The sequence below is a fragment of the Rhincodon typus genome, chromosome 6 (genome assembly GCF_021869965.1).
Source record: "Rhincodon typus isolate 14 chromosome 6, sRhiTyp1.1, whole genome shotgun sequence".
Lineage (NCBI taxonomy): Eukaryota > Metazoa > Chordata > Chondrichthyes > Orectolobiformes > Rhincodontidae > Rhincodon > Rhincodon typus.
The window spans coordinates 36,120,275-36,141,292 of record NC_063337.1 but is presented as its reverse complement, the minus strand read 5'-3'; the positions used below and the strand labels follow the sequence as shown (position 1 = coordinate 36,141,292).

At 39.9% G+C, this 21,018-nt stretch overlaps 1 protein-coding gene across 1 annotated transcript in view; it reads right to left on the bottom strand.

Moving 5' to 3' along the window:
* Window positions 1-2,414: 2,414 nt before the first annotated feature.
* sacs (sacsin molecular chaperone) overlaps window positions 2,415-21,018 on the bottom strand; it is a 96,118-nt gene continuing 77,514 nt past the window's right edge. The window contains exon 11 of the mRNA XM_020530497.2: window positions 2,415-15,946. Within this exon, the coding sequence (XP_020386086.2) occupies window positions 4,380-15,946 (11,567 nt within the window). The 3' untranslated portion in view covers window positions 2,415-4,379. The remainder of the gene's footprint in view (window positions 15,947-21,018) is intronic.

The window sequence follows — 21,018 nt, the reverse complement described above, 5'->3', positions numbered from 1 at the left end:
GCCACCTGGCATTGGGGGGGACGGAGAAGGGACCATTACCACCACCTCTCACTCAATCCAGCACAGACCCGCAGTGATACACACAGCTGCAGCTACAATACAAGCTGCAAAGGGTTTCCCTCTCACACCAATTGCAGGACCACAGCTGTCAGTTAATACTTTTACTTTATCCTAACGTTGCAGAGAACATCTCCTGACAGAGGCACCTTCACAGTGCCTGATTCAATGGCACCAACCTCCCAAATTGGGGCACCAGCCAGACCTCACTGTCAATCCTCCTACTGCAGACTACCCACCTCCCTGATTCACAAAAAGGCTCCTTCACTGGCACCAATGGAAAGACTGCAGCCGCCGTTCCATCACGGCCACTTCTGGCTCCAGCAGCCAACTGGAAAGTGGAAATAGATAGGAAAATTCAGTCTGGATAATGAGGAAAAAAGATATGCAGTCTCAGGTCTCCTGGGGATCTCTGCTAAGACCTCAAATTTCCATCATATTTATCAATGACTTGAATGAAGGAGTAAAATATTGTATATCAAAGTTCATTCTCGGGATTGAAAATGATTGATGGGATGAGAATGTAGTTGCATATCGCCTACTTGGGTTTAAAGTCTTTCACATCTTCAAAAAAGGCTAGGTCTGGGTAGATTATAACTTGAATGCATTTCATCCTTTGTTACTTTATGTAAACAGGGGATTAGGGACCCCAAAATGACTTACCCCATCTATTCCATACTGTTCCAGTCACTGCTTTCTCAAACAGGGCCATCAGGTGAGTCTTCGTACACCAACCCAATCAGGCAATTGACTCTTTACTCTGTTAAGTAAGGTCCTGCGACAGACATAGAATCCCAGCTGCAATTTTGACGTTTTTATTGGAGATACAGCAGAAGAGTGATCAAACAGATACACTTCAGATTTTTTTTGTGAGACCAGAGACAGCCCAAGGCTAATTTCACCCTGAGTGATTTTCTATGTTTGGGGCAGATGTAGAACTTCCCACTTTCTATCCAATTTTGTAAAGATTATAGAATGATGTCTATCCCTTCACCCCTCACTGTAATGGAAACAATTTCCAATAGTTATATATATTCATATAGACACCACATTATGAATTTGTTCGGCGTGGGAAGCATTAACACTTCACCTGTGCAAAAGAAGCATTAAAGGAGGGAACTTTGTAAGCCCAGTCTTTATTAAATGTGGTGACACGTAGTGGAGAAGCTTATTTGGAAAATAACATTTAGAAGCAGCATAGAATATTGTATTTGTTGTTCTAGTAATTACAATAATGAAGACAACTTTTTAATGAAGTTATTTTATTGTCGTTGGTACTTGTGCATCAGCTGACAGTGCTAACAGCTCCAAATTCAGAAGCAGTACTAAAATCATTCTTCAAAATGCACTTCTCATCACAGCAGCCTGTACACAATCTTATCAGCTGCTGGTAAACATCACACCATAGTCTTGCAGTAACAGTTCTGTCAAATATACACAACAGTAAAATCGACTCAAACAGTATGCTCTACATGTGATCATGGTACAATGTACCTAAATGGTACTAAATGTGCTGTTGAATGTCAAGAAAGTATAATGGTTAACTTGCCACACAGTCCTGTCTGTGTTTTGATATCCCGAGTACTGAGCACAATTTTTGCTTTAAGTCACTGACATTTGTGTTAAAATAGTTGTGACAGCAGTTGTGAAATCCAAACCCAGAGAATAGAAGTGAGCAAATTACAAGAAATAACCAGTGTAAATAAAGCACCCACGTGTTTCAAATGTCACTATGCTTAGAAAACTTACTGCCATTATATGTGTTCTTAGAAATCAGCAAAGTGTTACTTTTATAGAATATTGTGCTTAGTCAGAGATGATGGCTAACTCTGCCTCAGTTTCTTGTTAAGGAAATAAAAAGTGCTTAAATTATTTCCTCAGAGAGAATGCAACAATAGGATTAAACCAATAAGAGATGACTGCTGATATACATGAAACACTAGGCATGGGATTCACTGGGTAGTGGGAGTTAACATAAATGGACCATGTCTACTGCTGTGTAGTGTGGTGCTGAAAAACATGTTCTGTATGGTGAACAAAGTTATCTTTTCAACAGGGAAAAAAAATTTTCAGCAGAAAAGCTGAAATAGTACTCAAGATCGGAAAAAAAAACCCAAACAATAGTTCTAAATGTTTCCAATATTGAAAACACACCTCAAGTCAATGATCTAGGATGCCAAATAAAGTGGCTCATAGATATAGAATCACAGAATCATAGAATTCCTACGGTGTGGAAGCAGGCCATTCGGCCCAACAAGTCCACACCACCCCCTCTGAAGAGCATCCCATCCGGATCCAGCCCCCTACCCTATCCCTGTAACGCTGCATTTCCCATGGCTAATCCCTTTAGCCTGCACGTCCCTGGACCCGATGGGCAATTTAGCTTGGCCAATCCATCTATATTTAAAATTAAAACAAAAGCAAATCTTGTTACCACATTCATTACAAACGCAATAAGGCAAAAATGTTAACCCATCTCTTCAATAAATTCTAGAAATATGAGGACGTCGTAAACAAAATACACAAAACACATTAATATATAAATGCATACCAGCACCTTTACCATTTGTTCACTAATAAAATACAGTAATATAAAAGTAAAACTGAAAACACATTAAAACACATCTCATCTGAATAACGAATAGCAGAAACTGGCTATGAAAATGTCATGTGAAGTAGTCAAAAATATACCTGTTCTATTAGGTCTCACTGTTGAATTAATGAATAAAGTGTTCTTGGAAAATTAGGGACAGCAAGTACTCAAAACACTTTGAAGAACACAAATATTGCACAACACTGCAGATACAAAATGAGCTTTTAGTTTTCATCACACAATTAAATAGAATTTATAGGTCTAAAACCCGAAAACAGTTGCTTATATTTCATTAAATCTGTAAAACTATGGTGTGAAACACATTGTTATAGTCCACTGCTTGGACCCAGCCCATTTTTGTGAATACTTACAGAATGTGTAGTGTCAAGACTTCTATTGTATATATTTGGCAAAAAAAACTTGTTTGCATAATAACAGCCATTGGGAGTTCAACTGCAAGCATTACTGAAAATTAAATCTTAACACTCTCCTTAACCCCCAAAGAGCACAGTTAAGTAATTCCTCAATTAATCTAGTGCAAGTTACCATAACCTGTCGCATATATTTAAGGCATTAAAACAATGAAAAGTAAGCTTGCCTGTATATAGGGTACAGTTGCTCAATTCCAGCAGCTGTACATACTTCAGCTTTACTCTACACTGCTATGTTCAAGATTATGAAGATACAGCAAACACCACAATATTTCACCACTGTTACAATCAGATGATGGATGAAAAGGCTAATTCAATCATGCTTTGCCAATTGCACTGGGAAAATGGAACTATTTTGTTAACAACAAAGCTTAAATTTGTTTCTCAAGGCAAATAACAGTAACTTGAAAAGCTTTACTCAATAACCCTAGGGCAAGTGCAACGGTCATTTGGAAGTTTTATTTGGAGCCTTAAGTCACTAGAATAATTTTATCATTAGACTGAACAGATGGCAATGACAGATAAATGATCTGAGTATTAATCTGGGTTAAGCATGTAGCTCTGTATAAAAAAAACTATTTAAACTATTTTCCTTTGCTGAATCAGAATTACCTTACTTAGGATCTTCTTTGTGTATGGCTTATAATTGAACATTCTGACCTCAATGAAATTACATTTATGTATTATGTGCAGCATTGAACCAATTGTGGAAAACAATCTCCTGTATCAAAGGAGGACTGTTCTGTGTTTAGGTAACTTATCAGATAATTTAATTGTCTTCAAGACACTTTGCATGATAAAAGCAGTTTTCTTGAGATTTCTTATTTTACAGCAATTTCATATGTACAGTTTGCAGAAAGTAAACTAACTGGTATTGTTTGCTGTGTATATTTAAAACTGCACATTCTCCATTACTAAAGCTATTTAGGCCCATGAACCACTGCAATGCTGTAGTGTTTAGGAATTGCAGTGTATTGCTTTAATCATACTACATAATCGACTTTAAATTGCCCCTTTATTCGAATGGAAATTAGATATTTCTGGTTGGAGATTTGGATCTGAGTTCAACTTTCAAATATTATCCATTTTATTTCATTAAATAAAAATAATTTAATAGTCTAAATGGACATAACTAAGTGTTAAGATTAAATAAGGAAAATATTCAGATATTCATGTCACTCTCATCCCCGAAACAAAACTTGACTGAATTAAATGCTAGGAGCAGATTGGAAGGCGATTGTAATGAACTACTTCCCTGGTTACAGCTCATGTATTTGTGAATCATACTAAGTGTGATCCTATAGTTTTTGCTGAATGAAATTTTCCAGTTTTATGATGATCCGAGCAGTGCACTCCATCACTCTCATTGCTACTTCAGATGTGAATTTATCATTTGGAATTAGAGGAAAAGGGAGGAGGTCTGGATACCGGGTCCTCAATCCATCAACACCATATGCTTCCAGAGTACTTACATCGGTTACAAGTCCTACCAGACTTTGGCTGTATTCCTCCACTTTCTGTGCAAGTGCAGTTGGTTTAACATCTTTGTCAGACTTTCCTTTCACTGCATATTCAGCTGCTATCAAAGACAGTTTTGCTGCCAAGTAACACTTAAAACACACCCATTCATTGGCATTTTTATGCAGGTCATTCCGAGCTGCGGAAAAATTTGCCCGAGCTTGTCTGAGCCACCTTCGTGCCTCTATGGGATTGCCCACAGTTTTGTAAGTTGGAGGCACAAAAAAACGAGAGGAGTGTGATGAACCTGGTGCTGACGCAAACCTGCCCTTAAAATGCTGCCTCTCGGATTTATGGCTTGTTGCTTCCTGGTTCCATGAAGTATAAAACCTCTGAAATGAAAATTTTTCTGACTGGAACCGAGCGGATGACGAGGAATAAGTTCTCCTTGATGCACGATCTGTGCTAAAATCAGAACCTCCCAGACCTTGTTTTTCCAATCGATTGATTTCGTTTTGCAGATGTTTAAAGACTTCTGTCGCAATCTCCAGATTGTCCGCATTTTTATCGGGATGCCACTTGAGGTATAATCGCCGTATAATTTTTTTCCTTTCTGGTTCAGGTAGCCTCCAAGCCTGCTCTAACACCGCTGTGACCTCTCGAAGGATTTCAGGCAGAGCGTGCAGTTTGATCTTCTTTGGAGACTGGTTCCTTGAAGTTGGCAGTCTGTGACTCTCCCTTCCAGGAAAATGGGGAGGAATTGGCCTGAGACCAGGTGAAAGGCATTCTGTGGGGCTTGTAGGTGTGGTTGGAGTACTATCACGTCCTTGGGAACTTTCATCAGGTCTTGAAAATTTGTACAGATCAAGGGAACTTACAATTTTATACTCACTGTAGCCAATATCAATTTGGAAATACTTACCTAAAAAGCTAGAATTCTCATCTCCCTCTCTTTCTACTTCTTGTACAATAATGGCATAAGTATAGGTTGGCTGGTATGATCCATATATATCACCACCTTCAGCATCAACAAGATACCCAACATATTCTCCTGGGTAAAATACATTCATGGGGTCCATGAGGAGTAAGTAATGAATTTCAGCTGGTATAGGTGTACCTGGCAAAGGCAGCTCAAGTTTTGAAGGCTCAGTGGAGGAGTCATACTTAACTCCTAAATTGTCCAGCTTTTCATTGATTCTGTAGATGTCATTGCAGCCAAGCATAGCTATCAGGTAGGAGGTATCTAAAATCAAGTTGTCAGTTGCAGTTTTAAGAGTCATCGCTAGAGCTAAGAGAAAATTGATATCCTTGCTCTCTGCATGCTGGATGTACAGATGTATCACTGCGTTTCCATATCGCTTCAGAAATGCTAATGTTTCACTCTTACTGTGAGGGATTGGGCTACATCCCTTTACTCGAAGGCTTGTCTGCAACTTCTCAAAACAGGAAACTTTCAAACCCTCACGCAAGGCCTTGCAGAGTCGACTGGCTTTTTCCTCATTTGCCAGATAGGCGTTGTCATTTTCATGCTTCATTATCCGGATGAGACCTGTGATGAACTGTTCAGAAGACAGCAGCAACTGAAGACGACCCTGTAATGAGCAGAGTGCTCCAAACTGACATATCTTTGGTGTTTCTTCATCCAGGATCTCTTCCAAGATTCCACTAAGTAGCCTCGGCCTCAATTTTGAAGGAAGTAGCATGATTAGCTTTGTGTGAAAAGCATGGTCTTTGCCTAGATAACACTGGCTGAGATCCACAAGCATTAAAACACCTACATTACCTTGCATTCGGCTCTTATAATGTGGGGCATCATCAAAAACCAACATGTTTGACTTTGTTAATCTACCATCACTACTTGGAAGATAAAGACCTAATTCTCGAACATTGTCAAGATCAAGTCTGACCTTTACAGGGTCATTCTGGAGGCTCTTAAATAGGCCAGAGACGACCCTTTTGACAGTTCGCATTTCATTTGGCTCCAGCTGTTTTCCCTCAGATATTTTAAATATACGCCCAAGAACTTCAACATACTGTCTTGTTGAAACAATATCTTCCGTACCCAAAAGTTTAAACAACTGATGGAAAGTGCCTAGTTCTAAAGGCAGTTTGTACAGGTAAGGTTTAAAATCGGACTCATGCTCAAGATTTATTACAACCTCTTCAGGTTTGAGCAGCTTCCAACCATCTTCGACCATAACAAAGGCAACACCTCGAAGGTGGAAGCGGAAATCTTTCTTCTCTGCATTCAGAAATTCGTAAGTACTGCGTAAGACTTTGACCCTTGTTTTTATCATGTCGTCCTCCGGAGCTGCAATATTACAGATGTTTTTGCAGTTGCTTATCACTTTGTCTGATGGAGGGTCCAGACTGACATTTAGCATTGCCAGGACTTCCTCTACTTGCTCCTGGTTACTAAGTTTGCTATCCTCTTGCTCCTTAATGCTTGAAGGTATTGCTTTTTCTGGGAGAATTGGACATGAGGTCCACAGCAATTGCATGACATCAGTTTGCTTGAATTTGGGATTGACCTGAGAGCCATTGAACTGTATTAGAGGAAGAATCCCATTTAATTCTTGAAATTGAGGATGAAGTTTCAAAAGATCTGCTGGAGCACGTTCTGGATAGATGAATGGAATTAATGAAAGCTCCTTAAGAAAACTTCCGGAAAACAAGTCTGTCCTTTCTTGAAATATATGATTTAACAGGATGTCAACCTTGTTCTGTGTGGTCTCCTTGGACCAATTCTCTGATTGAGCACGAGTTCCAATCTCCTTAGCAAACTGCAGCAACTGTTGTTGGGAGACTAAGTACTTCAGTCCTATGTTTCGAAAGAATGTTATCCACGACGTAAGGAATGCAGCACGGTTCTTAGGTTTCTCAACTTGTTCCAGCTTCCGAAAAAACTCCTGAGAAATGAAAGCACTTTCTGGCAGCATAACTTCAAAAACATTTTCTGTTCTATCATAAAAATTCTTTGCAGGCTTTAAGCGGTACAATGAGTCCGGAATAATTGCGAGACTTTCAAGCTTTTCAAACAGCTTTTCCCTGATTGCCGTTCCTTCCTCCAGGTTAGAAAGTTTCTTCTTCAAATGTACCAGATGTTCGATCTTAGCTGAACTGGACAGGTTATCAAACTTTGGCAGCAAATGTTTCAAATATACCTCAAGATCATCGATAGGCGTACAATTGAGGAAAGCATACAGGTCCTTTAGATGGGGACTGTCTGCAAGAAATGCAAAGGCAGTTGACATTGCCCATCTGTCTATTCCAGTTAGAGGAATGCTCTTTGTTAGAACAAAGCATGAGCCATATTTGAAAATACTGACGTAGATACCATTAATTGCTTTATAAAATGGCAGAGACTTCAGAATCCTTACGTCATCTTGGGCCACCAGTTGTTTCAAGTTGCTGTTGAAGTATATCAGGAGCACCTCAAAGTCATTGTCAGACAAGTGATCGGTCCTGAGCGTTGATGTTCGGACCATATAATCAAGAGCCTTCAGAATGCTAGCAGGACTCTCAACATTTGCCATGTGCAAAGCCAGCTGTGAGACTAAAATATTATCTTTCGCACAAATTTTACTCAATGCTAGTTGAATGCAACCTGCTTTCATTAGAGTATTGAAAACTTTTTCATTTTGGCCACTCGGGTAGATAGGGACAGTCATCAAACTGAGAGGTACCAGAACATCACTCTCAGGCACTAGCATCCTATTGCTGGAAATGGTGAATTTTATAGCAGGCAACAAAGCCCAGTCTTTTAATATCTCAGTGATTGTTTCAAATGTTGGTCTAATCTCTGCCTCGCCTTCCTTAACAGAAATTGTGTCACTGATAAAATGCCAGCAGTTCTTCAACCAGGATTCACTTCCAAAATTGTCTTTCCATTTCACAATAGATTTTGTCCTATATTCCCTAGGCAGCACAAATGATAGCAACTCAGCAAAGCTGCTTATATCAAAAGCTTTTGCAACACCACAATTGAGCAGGATGTTATTGTATTTCATGTAAAGTGTGTTCATAAATAATTCTTTACGCGATGGAACCAATTCATGATAGGTTGTCAGAAACTTTGGGCGTTTTGCATCAAACACTTGCAGAACATTATCTTGAGTAATGAGAAGAGGGAGCCCTTCCACTCGAATCTCGTTCTCTTCTGAATCTTTGAAGCAGTAGTCAACCAGAAGTTTTAAGTTGTGAAAGAGTTTCAAAGTAGTTTGGTGCAATCGACTCGGTAACTTTCCAACATGACAGCTTGAATCAGGAGATGTGAATGAGTGCAAGAAGTCTCGCACATCAGCAGGTGTTACATATTGCACAGGAATTCCTGATTCCTGAAAACAGTGGTAAATGTTGGCTGTTTCATCAGAGCTGTACACTAAGTTAAATCCTATGTCAAGAAGCAGATTTTTCAGCCTGTAAACATTTTCAGCAATGGTTTTCCGTACTGCCATATTGTACTCTGTGTTCTTCATGTGCTGCAGTTCGTCTTGCAGCAAATTATCAAAGAATGATCTATTTCTGTTCGCCATGGATGTATTCACCCAGCTAATAAAAATCGTAGGCTGGAGTTCTCCACTGTCTGCATTTGGTATCCGGACTACTGGTAGAAGACGCTTGAGATCGTCATGAAGACAACAATAGACAGATTTCACAAGGCAGTACCAATCTGGTTGTATGTCAGACTTATTAGCAGCGAAGAAGGTCATAAATTTTTTCATTAAATCTTTCAAAACATGAATGGGCGTATTTTGCAAGACTGTTATGGATGGGTCAGAACCTAGGAAGTAGCGTTTCCGTACCTGTACCAGCAACTCCACGTAGGCTGGAGCTATCAGCGTTGTCATAAGGTTATTGTTCCAATCACTACGCACTCCAATACCATTGTCATCACGCCACAAATTTCTCCGGGCTGAATCCAAAGCAAAGTGCCCATTTACATGGACAGGTAACCCTGTCTCCAATGACAATGGCAGAAAGCAGAAAGCTCTATAAGGTTTTTTGTAATTATGGCTGATGCAGGCAGCAACTCCTCCTCTAGGGAAAAGTGTTATGTCTTCATTTTTATGAGCTGATATAACAGACTTTGAAACTTTCTCCATATCTGAGAAACCCGATCTGTTGCAAACTAACCAGCTTGTAAGGTTGCCTTCGGAATCTTCAATGTCCATTGTGTAAGTAATCTGCTGAACTGGGATTTGGCTAAGTTGTTTCCTTTTATTGACACAATCGAGTACAGATATGTGAAACTGCTTTCGTTTCAACCTGTCACCATCTGTAATCTTAGCTTTCACAGAATACAGAACATTTAGGTTCCCAGTTGCCTTTTCAATCTCACAAATGGAAATCTTCTCCATGTGATTTAAAAACATTAAAAGTTCAGCTCCATCACTACGCAGTTTGTCCAAAAGATTCTGTACCATTTGATCCGAAACAGGAACTTGACAGATTTCAGATATTTTGGCCATCTCAGCATTTCTTACTGGAAACCGAAACATGGTGGCATTTTCAAGTTTGAAAAGAGTGCCAAGAAATGGGTTCAGCACATCTGCAAACTGGGTCCTGAAGTCTGAATCCAAATCCCTAAACATGCGCCCAGGACTAACATTGGTGGATCCAGGAGCATACCGAGCATGGGGATCAAATATGCAGAGTACGTCATTGTCAGAAATAAACGCTGGGCAGTCTGTTATATGATACACAGAATTGAATCCTATTCCATATTGCCCAGTTTTACCTGGATTCCCTTCCTTTGTCCCTCTTCCGAGGTTCTGAATGCCTCTAATATCATCTTCTGTGAATGGTTGGTTGTTGTAAACACAAATTGCAGGACCTTGAAGGGGTGCCCATTTGTCATCAAAGATTCGATCTCCTGGATGTTCTCGAGGATCAAAGATAAAGTAGATCTCAGTGGCTTTGGCGTCATCTGCATTTTGGAGTAGTTCTTTCAGCATTTCTTTCTCAGAAGGATAAGCATTGAGAATGCTCTTAATCCTGCTGGTTAGCTTCTCTTTCTGTCCAAATTCACTGCCAAGAGTCGCAAAGCAGATATTGGATGCATAACGCTCTAACGCTTTGTGACGCTTTGGGAGTGCTCCAAGTTTAACCGCGACCTCTCTCGGTATGTCAGGATGGCAGTATTTCACACTTTTATCACTTACTCTTATCCACGGACAATCATTGTAACACAGAGATTTCGCTGGAACAAGGAACCGCTCACTGTCTGGTAACAGAAGCGTTCCATACTTTCTCTTGCAATAGTCTCGATTTTTCTCTCTAATGAGACCCCACACACCTTCACTAATGATCCTTCGGCAGAGTTGAAAATCAGTCTCGCTCAGGGGTTCCTGGGCACATTCCGTTTTTAGGTCTTGAAGGACAGATGCAAAGTCTTCAACTGTGAACGAAGACTGGACGCCGAGTTTTTCAAAAAACTCTCGGAAATTGTTTCTGTACTTGTTTGGGAGCTGGTACAGGTAAGGAGTTGCATCAAAATTGAGGTGGAAAGCAACCTTCGCTGACTCAACGTAAGTGTTTTCAACCAGAACAAAATTAAAATTCTGAAGTTCCTCATTGATCTGCAACTTTGCAGTTTCATTCTTCAACATGGCCTCATGAAGGTATCTGTAACAAGCATGTGTAATGCTCTCTTGGCACAGGGTAATACCATCGAAGCAAGTAGCTACTTTCTTCAACTGACCCAACACTACAAGAATAGGTGGCTTCTTTAGTAACCCAAAGAACTCTTTAACACCAGAAGATAGGGGACCACATCCCTTACTGGGGGGATTTTCATTTAAAATAGGATGCAGAAGGCAAACTACATCCTGGTACTCAGCTGTGTAAAGCTCCTTCGCTGCAAACATGGTTTCAGGCTGAAAATCATTTCCTTTCCAGTGCAATGTGAAACCAGGAGGCTTTTTGAGGAAAGGAAGGAGAGGTATGGATTGAAATTTCTCAGCAAAATCTTTGGCTCTGTGATCCCGAAACTTCACTTTCTCTTCAATTAAACTCAGAATAATGCTGCTACGGTGGCAAGCTCCTGCATGGTCACTTTGATTCAGCGCCGCCACAGATTCTGCCCGCTCTAGTAAATCCTCCCACGAAATGTCATCCTTAATCATGCCAAGTTGCACCAGCTTTACTAAACGGACTGGGTTCAAAAAGTCTTGCGTAGTTCCATATGGGAATCGCCCATCACTTGTCTCATATAGCTTAGCAACTCGTCCTTCTGGATGGATGAGTCTTGAAGGAACGGATAACTGGTGGTGCTCACCTGAAGATGGTATGCAACGGGTAACACGCAGAAACCCTGAAAGCTCCAATACTTTTTCATCGAGAACATAAAGCATCAAAGGATCTCTCAGATCTGCCTCAAGCTCTTCAATGTATGGAAAAAATGCCTCTGTAAAAAACTGCCTTTCAGAAAATGTATTCTCCAACAGTATACCTTTGCATCCTGCCTCTTCAAAGCCAGCTCTGACCCAAGATGGAAGCTCCACAGCACACAATGGTTGAGGCTTAGCCTTCTTAAGGAACTTCAAAAGGATCTCGAAAGCCAGAGGTCCGACAACTGATCTGTGAAGCAAAGCATCATCCAAAAATCTTATGTTTTCGATTGAAACCCACGAAGTGCCATCTGAAAACACTTCTGTCAGTTTTTTTCCCCTTCCTTTGGCAATATCCTCATAGAGGCCTTGCCACACGACAGCAAAGTCATCATGAACCAAGGCAATATCAGGCCAGAGGGTATAATAGTTGTAATTAACAAGTTCTCCATTAACAGCCATGTCTCGTAACACAGCGAGTGCTTCTAAATATGCTTGAACAATCACGTGTCTCATAAATATCATGTTCCATCTCCCTTTGGTGTCTGTTTTCCAAATTTCTTTTCGATTGGAGGAAACTGCAAAGCAACCGTTGATATGCACTGGCAATCCAGTTTTGATTCTCAAAGGCAAATAACAGAACACTTCCCCATAAGCACTGCCATTTGTTTTAATGCTCCACTTGTTGTCTTCTGTTTCAGATAGCAAAACACTAACAGCCCCACAAGGGACAAGTCCTAATCGTCTCCCACTTTCTTGCAGTGAAAATATCAGAGCTTCTCCAGTATTCATGCATGAACATATCAACCAAGTAGTGGATTCAGTGACTTTTTGTGGTACGTCTTCATTTACCTTTTTGCTTTGTGCTGCTTTGGCAGAAACTTCAAAGAAAGGTGTAGTTTCTTCTTCTGGACCTCTGAATAATGGTGACTGGAGATCCACAATCCTTCTGAACACCTGAAAAAATTCATCTACTACAATTTGCACTATGCAGGCACACCTCGGTGCTTCAGACGGGAGCTGTCTTGTATTAGCAAGTATTTTCATCAGTTTTGCAGCCTCCTTTAAGATGTTCATGGGTGTTGTCACAGCTTTTGATGAACAAACTATTTTCTTGATGGCGACGATGGTCTGTGCCAAGCCAGGATCGGTTTCATCTGATTTTAGGTATTTTAGCAACATGGTGTTTACATTCTGAGAGAAGAGAATCAGCCTGTGGCCACACAAGCTAAACTCATCAACCAGAGAATAGATATCGGCCGTACTGTAGGACACACCGCTAATTTCACTGACTGCTGCCTCCTCCTCCACTCTGAAAGGAAGTCTGAACAGAGTTCCCAAATAGCAGAAAGGCTTCTCAACAGTCAGTGGTAAGTCACAACCAAATACATTCACAAATGGCCTGAACTGATTGGGGAACCTCCTTAATCTCTTTTGGTGTTTGTTCCAGTTGATCTTTATCCCAGGGTTTGTTTTGTCACGTATATGCTTTCCCAAATGATTGATATTTGGATCAAACATTATCATAAATTCACGGCTCAAAATTATCGGGATGTCTGTGATGTGGTACACGGAGTTGAACCCGAGTCCAAATTTCCCAACTTTGTCCACCTCACTCCTCTTCCGTGATCCACCTAGTCTGGTTATGTTTATAAAGTCAGAATCTGTAAAATCAGAGTTATTAAATGACCACAGAGCAGGCCCATGGCACGCGGCCATTCCTGGATCCAGAAGGTTTTCTCGGATGTCTGCATTTCTCCGCATGTCAATCAGGAAGCTGCATTCAGTTGCCTCAGCGTCGTCTGCATTTTGCAGCAGCTCTTTAAAGATGTCTGCAACTGATGGGTATTCTTCAAGAATGTTTCTGATGCGCACTGTGAGTGGCTCTCTTTGTCCAGACTGCTCAAAGCCCAAGTTCTCTGGGTTAATGAGCCTGGTACTAAGGCATGGCACTTGCAGTGCTTCAGCCATTTTCATAGGGATGTCTTCATGTACCAAATAGATGGTCTCTAAGGAATCATCAAGCAACTCATTAAGATCATCTACTTTGATGTCACAGTAGCTACAATTGTGAATGGGTTCCATTACTAATCTGTTGGGATCTTTACTGTAATAAATAGGTATTGGAGTATCAAGGCTAACTTGGATCTGATTACCATATAACCATCTTAAGATATTCAGTACCAGAAGTAGGTTTTGTTTATTTGCCTGTTCATCGATCTCATCAACACATTGTTGTTTGATAGTCTTGATAATGCTGAAGACATACTCAGTATTTACCTCTTCTAGTGCTCCAAAGAAGGTAAACAACTTACGATATTTTGCCATGGTTTTTGGAAGGATATGTAAGTAAGGCTCTAGATCAAGCTCTTGAATTGGTTTAATAGCTACCTGCTCAGGAACAGAAAAGAGTTTTCCTGTCCACACCCAGGGAAACGTCAATGAACTGAATGCTTCTTTACCTTTCTCCAAATTGCCCTGCATATATTCATAAATATCAAGCAAGAAATGTTGAAACTGGTACCATTCATCATCATTGAAATCCTGAGATGTATGCCAATCAACAACATTCTTCAAGTGCCTTAAAACCTGGTTTAAACTGGGCTCTTTGGAAAAACCCAACAATGTTCTCACCTCCAAAGAGATGTTCTCCACAAGGGGCACTGCAGAGCCCAATAATACAGCTTCAGATAAATCTCGCATTTCACATGCCTTGTGAAAATCTAACACATCTCCTTTCCAAGTTAGGGATTGAGGATAATTCAGAGGACGTTTCTTACAAACTGGAACCCACTTTAACTTCTGCATTGTTGTCTTTGTTTCAGTCGAAATCAATAAACTCTTTTTTTTGTGCAGAATCACAAGTAATGTTTTAGCTTTTCTGGTCACCAGATCTTGCTCAAATTTGTTACTGCTCTGCAGTACTTCAATTCTTTTGGCCACTTGTACAACTTCCTTTTCAGTTATCTGATCTTCATTTTTTAAACCTATTTGTCTCAGAGCATGTAAGATATCTGGCGTTGAGGTGTAACTGTCTGGAGGAAAAAATGTTTTCTCATCCGCATAAAACAAGTTCTGTAATGTTTCTATGTCAGGATCAAACAATTCATTAGCTGACATTAATCTTCCCTGAGAAGTAGAAATAAATTTCAAGGACCTCAGCCATTCTATAAACAAAACATTTTCATCCTTGAGGAAAGCTAAATTGATCAGAATCCAAATCACAATATCTGTGATGTCCTTATTAGAGTAAAAGTTTTTCTCAATGTCTTGTAATATAATCTTTAGGCAGTCTGTACTTTTTAATTGTTCAATTTTCAGTAAGGTAACAAGCCGGATTGAAGCTTCATCACTGCAATTTACTACTGGAATGGATAGTCGTATGTCTGATGGAAGCTTTGCAGTGTGATGCAAGACTTTACTTCCTTTTAACGCTATAAAACTTCGGCTGCTTTTCTCAGAGGATGGTTCAACTTTGTTAAAGATCATCAGTTCCTGAAGAATTTTCTTGTCTCGATCATTCACTTCTGGCAAACTAGCTAAGAAATATCTCAGTGCAACCTTGTGTGTTGGAGGTAGTAACATAATCTGACTGAAGATCTTTTGTGGCGCTGCCTTATCCAGGATCTGTAACAAAGTGCTAGGCAAAGGAGAATGGATGTATCTTTTTATCAGAGGGTGCTGCAAACATGGGTCAAGTTCTTTAATGACAACTCCACCAAGTTTCTCAATTATGTCTGGGAGGAACTCAGGGAGTTGGGATTCATTGTCAGCTTCTACGATTATGGGAGACGGATCTCGGAGCCGTAAAAGACTAACTGTGCTTTGGGTTTCATCTAACGGCATCTTGGGGATCAATGGCAATTCTTCAAACAGAGTCAGGTCTTCAGGGAAATTGTGATATAAATATCTCCACACTGTTGTCAGCCAAGACATGGGTGGGTGTTTCTTCTGTACATTCCCTGGTGACCACTGCACCATCATCTCTCTCCCAGGCCAGCAAGCATTCATCAGTTCCTTAATAAGACGTGCAGAACGATCGGAGGTCATTATTTGCAGTTGTGTACAGAGCCGACCTGTATATTAATAGCAGTAAAAACAAGAGTCAAAAGGTGCAATTCATAATTAAATAATAAAAATATTTAACTTAAACATAAAGCCACAGAAATTGTATTAATGGGAACAATACATTCTAGCTTACCGTATAAATAGACAAGAAAAGATGCATTAACAACTCATAACAATCATCACATTTAAAATTATGGCAAAATCTGTAAAATGCACTTAAACAATAAAATCGCAAATATGGGCAAAATTATTAGAACCGTTGATATATCTATAATCCTATTAAATGGTTTAGGCCAGTGTTTCCTTCTTCAAGTCTTCACTCATTTATTATATTGGGATGTTTCATATCTCTTGACCTGACAAGCTCATGTCTTGACATATTCTAAAACATTGGAAAACAAAATTATTCTATGTTACTCCTAAACTAGGGGCAGCACGGTGGCTCAGTGGTTAGCACTGTTGCCTCATAGCGCCAGCAACCCGGGTTTGATTCCACCCTCGGGTGACTGTCTGTGTGGAGTTTGCACATTCTCCCTCTGTCTGCTTGGGTTTCCTCTGGGTGCTCCAGTTTTCTCCCACAGTCCAAAGATGTGCAGGTTAGGTAAATTGTCCATGCTTAATTTCCCATAGTGTTCAGGGATGTGTAGATTAGGTTGGGTACAGGGGGATGGATCTGGGTGGGATGGTCTGAGGGTTGGTGTGGACTTGTTGGGCTGAAGGGCCTGTTTCCACACTGTAGGGATTCTATGAATCCCATCTGACTACTTTCTGCAGACAATATTTCAAAAAGATTTCAGGGTAACCTACAGTTAGTTCTTATAGATTGCAGACTATCTGTAAATAAATATCAAAATTATAGCATAATTCCATGGAAATTCAACAAAGAATTCTTTGAAAAAAGTGTAATTTTCATAGAAATACAGAAAATAGGAGCAGGAATAAGCCATTTGGCCACTTGAGCCTGCTCTGCCATTCAATATGATCACGGCTGATCTTCCAGTATCTTGGAACTGCTTTCTCTCCATATCCTTTGATCTCTTTAGCCCTAAGGACTATACCTAACTCCTTCTTGAAAATGTTCAATCTTGTGGCCTCAACCATTTTCTGTTGCAGAGAATTCTCTGGGTGAAAACATTTCTCTTGAACTCAGTCCTAAATGGTCTCCCCCATATCCTTAAATTGTAACACCTGATACTGAACTTCCCAGTCATCGGGAACACCATTCCTATATTTAACCTGTCTAATCCTGTCAGTATTTTACAGGTTACTATGAGATATCAGCCCCACCCCATTCTTCTAAACCCCAGTGAATACAGTCCTAACTGATCTAGCCATCGCAGGAGTCAGTCTGGTCAGCCTCTGTTGCACTCTCTCCATAGCCAGAACATCCTTCCTTAGATAAGGAGGCCAGAATTGCACACAGTAATCCAGGTGTGGTCTCACCAAGGCCCTGTTCAATTGCAGTAAGACATCCCTGCTCCTGTGTTCGAATCCTCTCACTATGAAGGCCAACATACCATGTGCCTTCTTCACCACCTGCTGCACCTGAATTTCTACTTGCAGCAATTGATGTATAAGGATATCCATGTCTTGTTGCACTTCCCCCTTCCCAATCAATCACTATTCAGATAATAATCTGTCTTCCTGTTTTTGCTACCAAAATGAATCTACATTATACTTCAGCTTCCATGCATCTACCCATTCACTCAACTTGTCCAAAGCACACTGAAGCACCTCTGCAACCTCCTCACAGTTCACCCTCCCAGCCAGCTTTGTGTCGTCTGCAAACTTGGAGATATTACATTTGTTTCCCTCATCTAAATCATTGATATATGCTATGAATAGCTGGAGTCCAAGCACTGATCTTTGTGGTACCTTGCGAGTCACTGGCTGTCACTTGGAAAAAGACCTGTTTATTCTTACTCTTTGTTTCCCATCTACCAACCAGTTTGTTATCCATGCCAGTATATTACCTCAATCCCATGTGCTTTAATTTTATATGCTGATCTCTTACGTGGCCCTTTATCAAAAGCTTTCTGAAAATGAAGGTAAACCACACCAACTGGTTTCCCCTTATCAAATTCCAACAGATTTGTCAAGCACGACTTCCCTTTCGTGGAGGCATGCTGACTCTCTCCAATCCTATTAGTGTTTTCCAACTGCTCTGCTATTGTATCTTTTATAATGGACCTGAGCATATTCCCCACTACTAATGTTAGGCTAGCCAATCCTATAATTCCCTGCTTTCTCTATACCTCCTTTTTAAATAGGCAGGTTACATTAGCTAGCCTCCAATCCCTAGGAACTATTATAGAATCTATCAAATCCTGAAAGATGACCACCAATACATCCACTATTTCTACAGCCACTTCCTTAAGTAGCCTGGGATGTAGATTATCAGGCCCTGGGGATTTATCAACCTTTAAGCCTGTCAATTTCCCAACACCATTTCCCTACTAATACTGATTTCCCTCAATTCAAATCTCACAAGACCCTGTGTTCCCTAACATTTTGAGGATGTTATTTGTGCCCTTCTTTGTGATAATAGAACCAAAATATGTATTTAATTGGTCTGCCAAATTTGTTCCCATTATAATTTCCCCTGTTTCTGATTGTGGGGTACCTATATTTGTTTTCACTAACGTTTTCCTCTTCACATACCTATAAAAGCTTTTACAATCAGTTTGCATGTTGTTTAGAAGCTTACTCTCATCCTCTATTTTTCCCCCTTTCAATCAATCCTCCTTTGCTAAAATCTAAACTACCTCCAATCCTCAAGTCTACTGCTTTTTTTTGGCCAATTTGTATGTCCCTTTCTTGAATTCAATACAAGTCCTCATTTCTTTTGTTAGTCACGGTAGGTGGACCTTTTCCGTTTACTTTTGTGCCAAAAAGGAATAAACAATTGTTGCAGTTCCTTCATGCACTCTTTAAATGTTTGCCATTACCATCCCTTCAAGTAACATTCCCCAAATTATCATAACCAGCCCACATCCCCTACCATCACTGTTTCCTTAGTTTAGATTCAGAACTCTAGTCTCAGAATCAACCATGTCTTTTAATCTTAATGAACAATTCTATCATATTATGGTCACTTTTCCAAAAGGGGCCTCACACAGCTAGGTTGCCAATTATTCCTTTCTGATTACACAATACCCAGTCCAGGACAGCCTGGTCTCTAGATGGTTCCTCAACATGTTAAGCCAGCAAACCATCCCATATTGAATGTATCAGAGATAGTAGGGTCTGATGAAGGGTCTAGGCCCGAAACGTCAGCCTTCCTGCTCCTATGATGCTGCTTGGCCTGCTGTGTTCATCCAGCTCTACACCTTGTCATCCCAAATAGATTCCAGGAATTCCTCCTCTACAGTACTGATTTGACTTGACCAATCTATATGCAGATTAAATTCACACATAATTACAGCCATACCTTTGTTGATGCATTGTTAATTGCCTTTTTAATGCCTTCCCCATACACTACCACTACAGTTTGGGGCTTGAACTACAGCCTCCAATATTGCTTTCTGCCCCTTGATGTCTCTAAGTTTTATCCATACAGGTTCTTCTTCATTACTGTAATAATTCCCACTTTAACCTCAACTGCTTATCTTTTTTTCTCTGTCCTTCCGGAAAACTGAATGTTCTTGAATATCAAGGGATATTTAGTTACTCAGTTCTCATCCTTGGTCACCTTGCAGCCATATCTCCAGAATCTCAACTATATTATTATATCTATCTATTTGTACAACTAATTCATTCATTTTATCATGAATGTACTGACTGCATGAAATGTTCCAATCTATCAAAAGCATTCTAATAGATACTGATGGACACAAATCATCTTTTACCATTGCTGTGTGCTTCCACATTATATATTAAACTTCTACATTGAAATATGTAAACTATAACCATAGACAAGTTATAGATAGTTTCAAAGAGCTGTCAATATGGAGCCAACCATCTTACTTAAAAATAAAATACATCCAAAATCAAAGTTGATTAAAGGAGAACAGGTTTTGTCAAGATATTTACCTTAGATTGATTACCATTGTTTGGATTATCCTAAGATAACATACAATGCTTGACTATAAATCAAGTTAAAATAATGTTACAATAACTGTAGCATTGAACATAATAGAGATGCAGCTTTTCTGAAAACAAATGCTTGTTTTGTGAAAACATGATATTCAATAACAATTTCAGTTGCAGAAGGGAAAGCATTTACAGCTTAATGCCTAAACAGCAAGTTCTAAAAAAAGATGCTTCAGATCAATAGAAAGCTTACAGCAGTTGGGGTAGTGCTTTCTAAACACAGACAATGTCTGACTAATACAAACCTTTACATATATCTCAGCTTTGCAAAAGCATAAAAGATCACTGGAATTTCAATTTAAAATAAGTCTTAAAGGAAAATCTTGTAGGGGTGAATTTCATTTCTCTATTGCACAAATATATCTCTGAGCTGCAGGCAAAGGAAAACCAGTAGCTGACTTTAGCTGTTTACTTTCTCAGGTTTTAGGGTGGACCTTGAATTGGGCCACTAGCAAAAACAAGAAAATCAAAGATCAACACTACCAAAACTGGACGTCATGTTTGCATTAAATAGGTGACTCCTGCAACAAATATTTGCGTCACCTTCCCCATGTTCAAGATCACAACATCATTCTTCTCCCTGCCCATGTTGCTCCTGCCATTTCCTGCTCCCGACTGAAAACCATGGCTTGTACAAATCGGGAGAGAACCATTTTCTGAGATATTTGAAGGGGTCCTGAGTTGCTATGTACAAAAGTGAGGTAAGTTTTTTTTTGGAGGGGTGAGTGGATTTAGCAAACTAGGAAGCCAAATTAATGGGGAGGAGCAGGCCTCATCTGGGGTGTACTAAATTCTTAAAAGGTTTCTGACAGTGAACGTTATCCCTTACGGGAAGATGATCTGAAGATTCCAATCTGGCAAGAGGAACAGAAGCCAAAGCAGCAAGGAAGAATGAATCGAGCTTCAGTTGAGAGTAAAAGAGAAGAGAGAATGTTTGCAGGCATTCTTAACTTTCCAGCAGCAGGTAGACAGAGGAAAACATACCTGT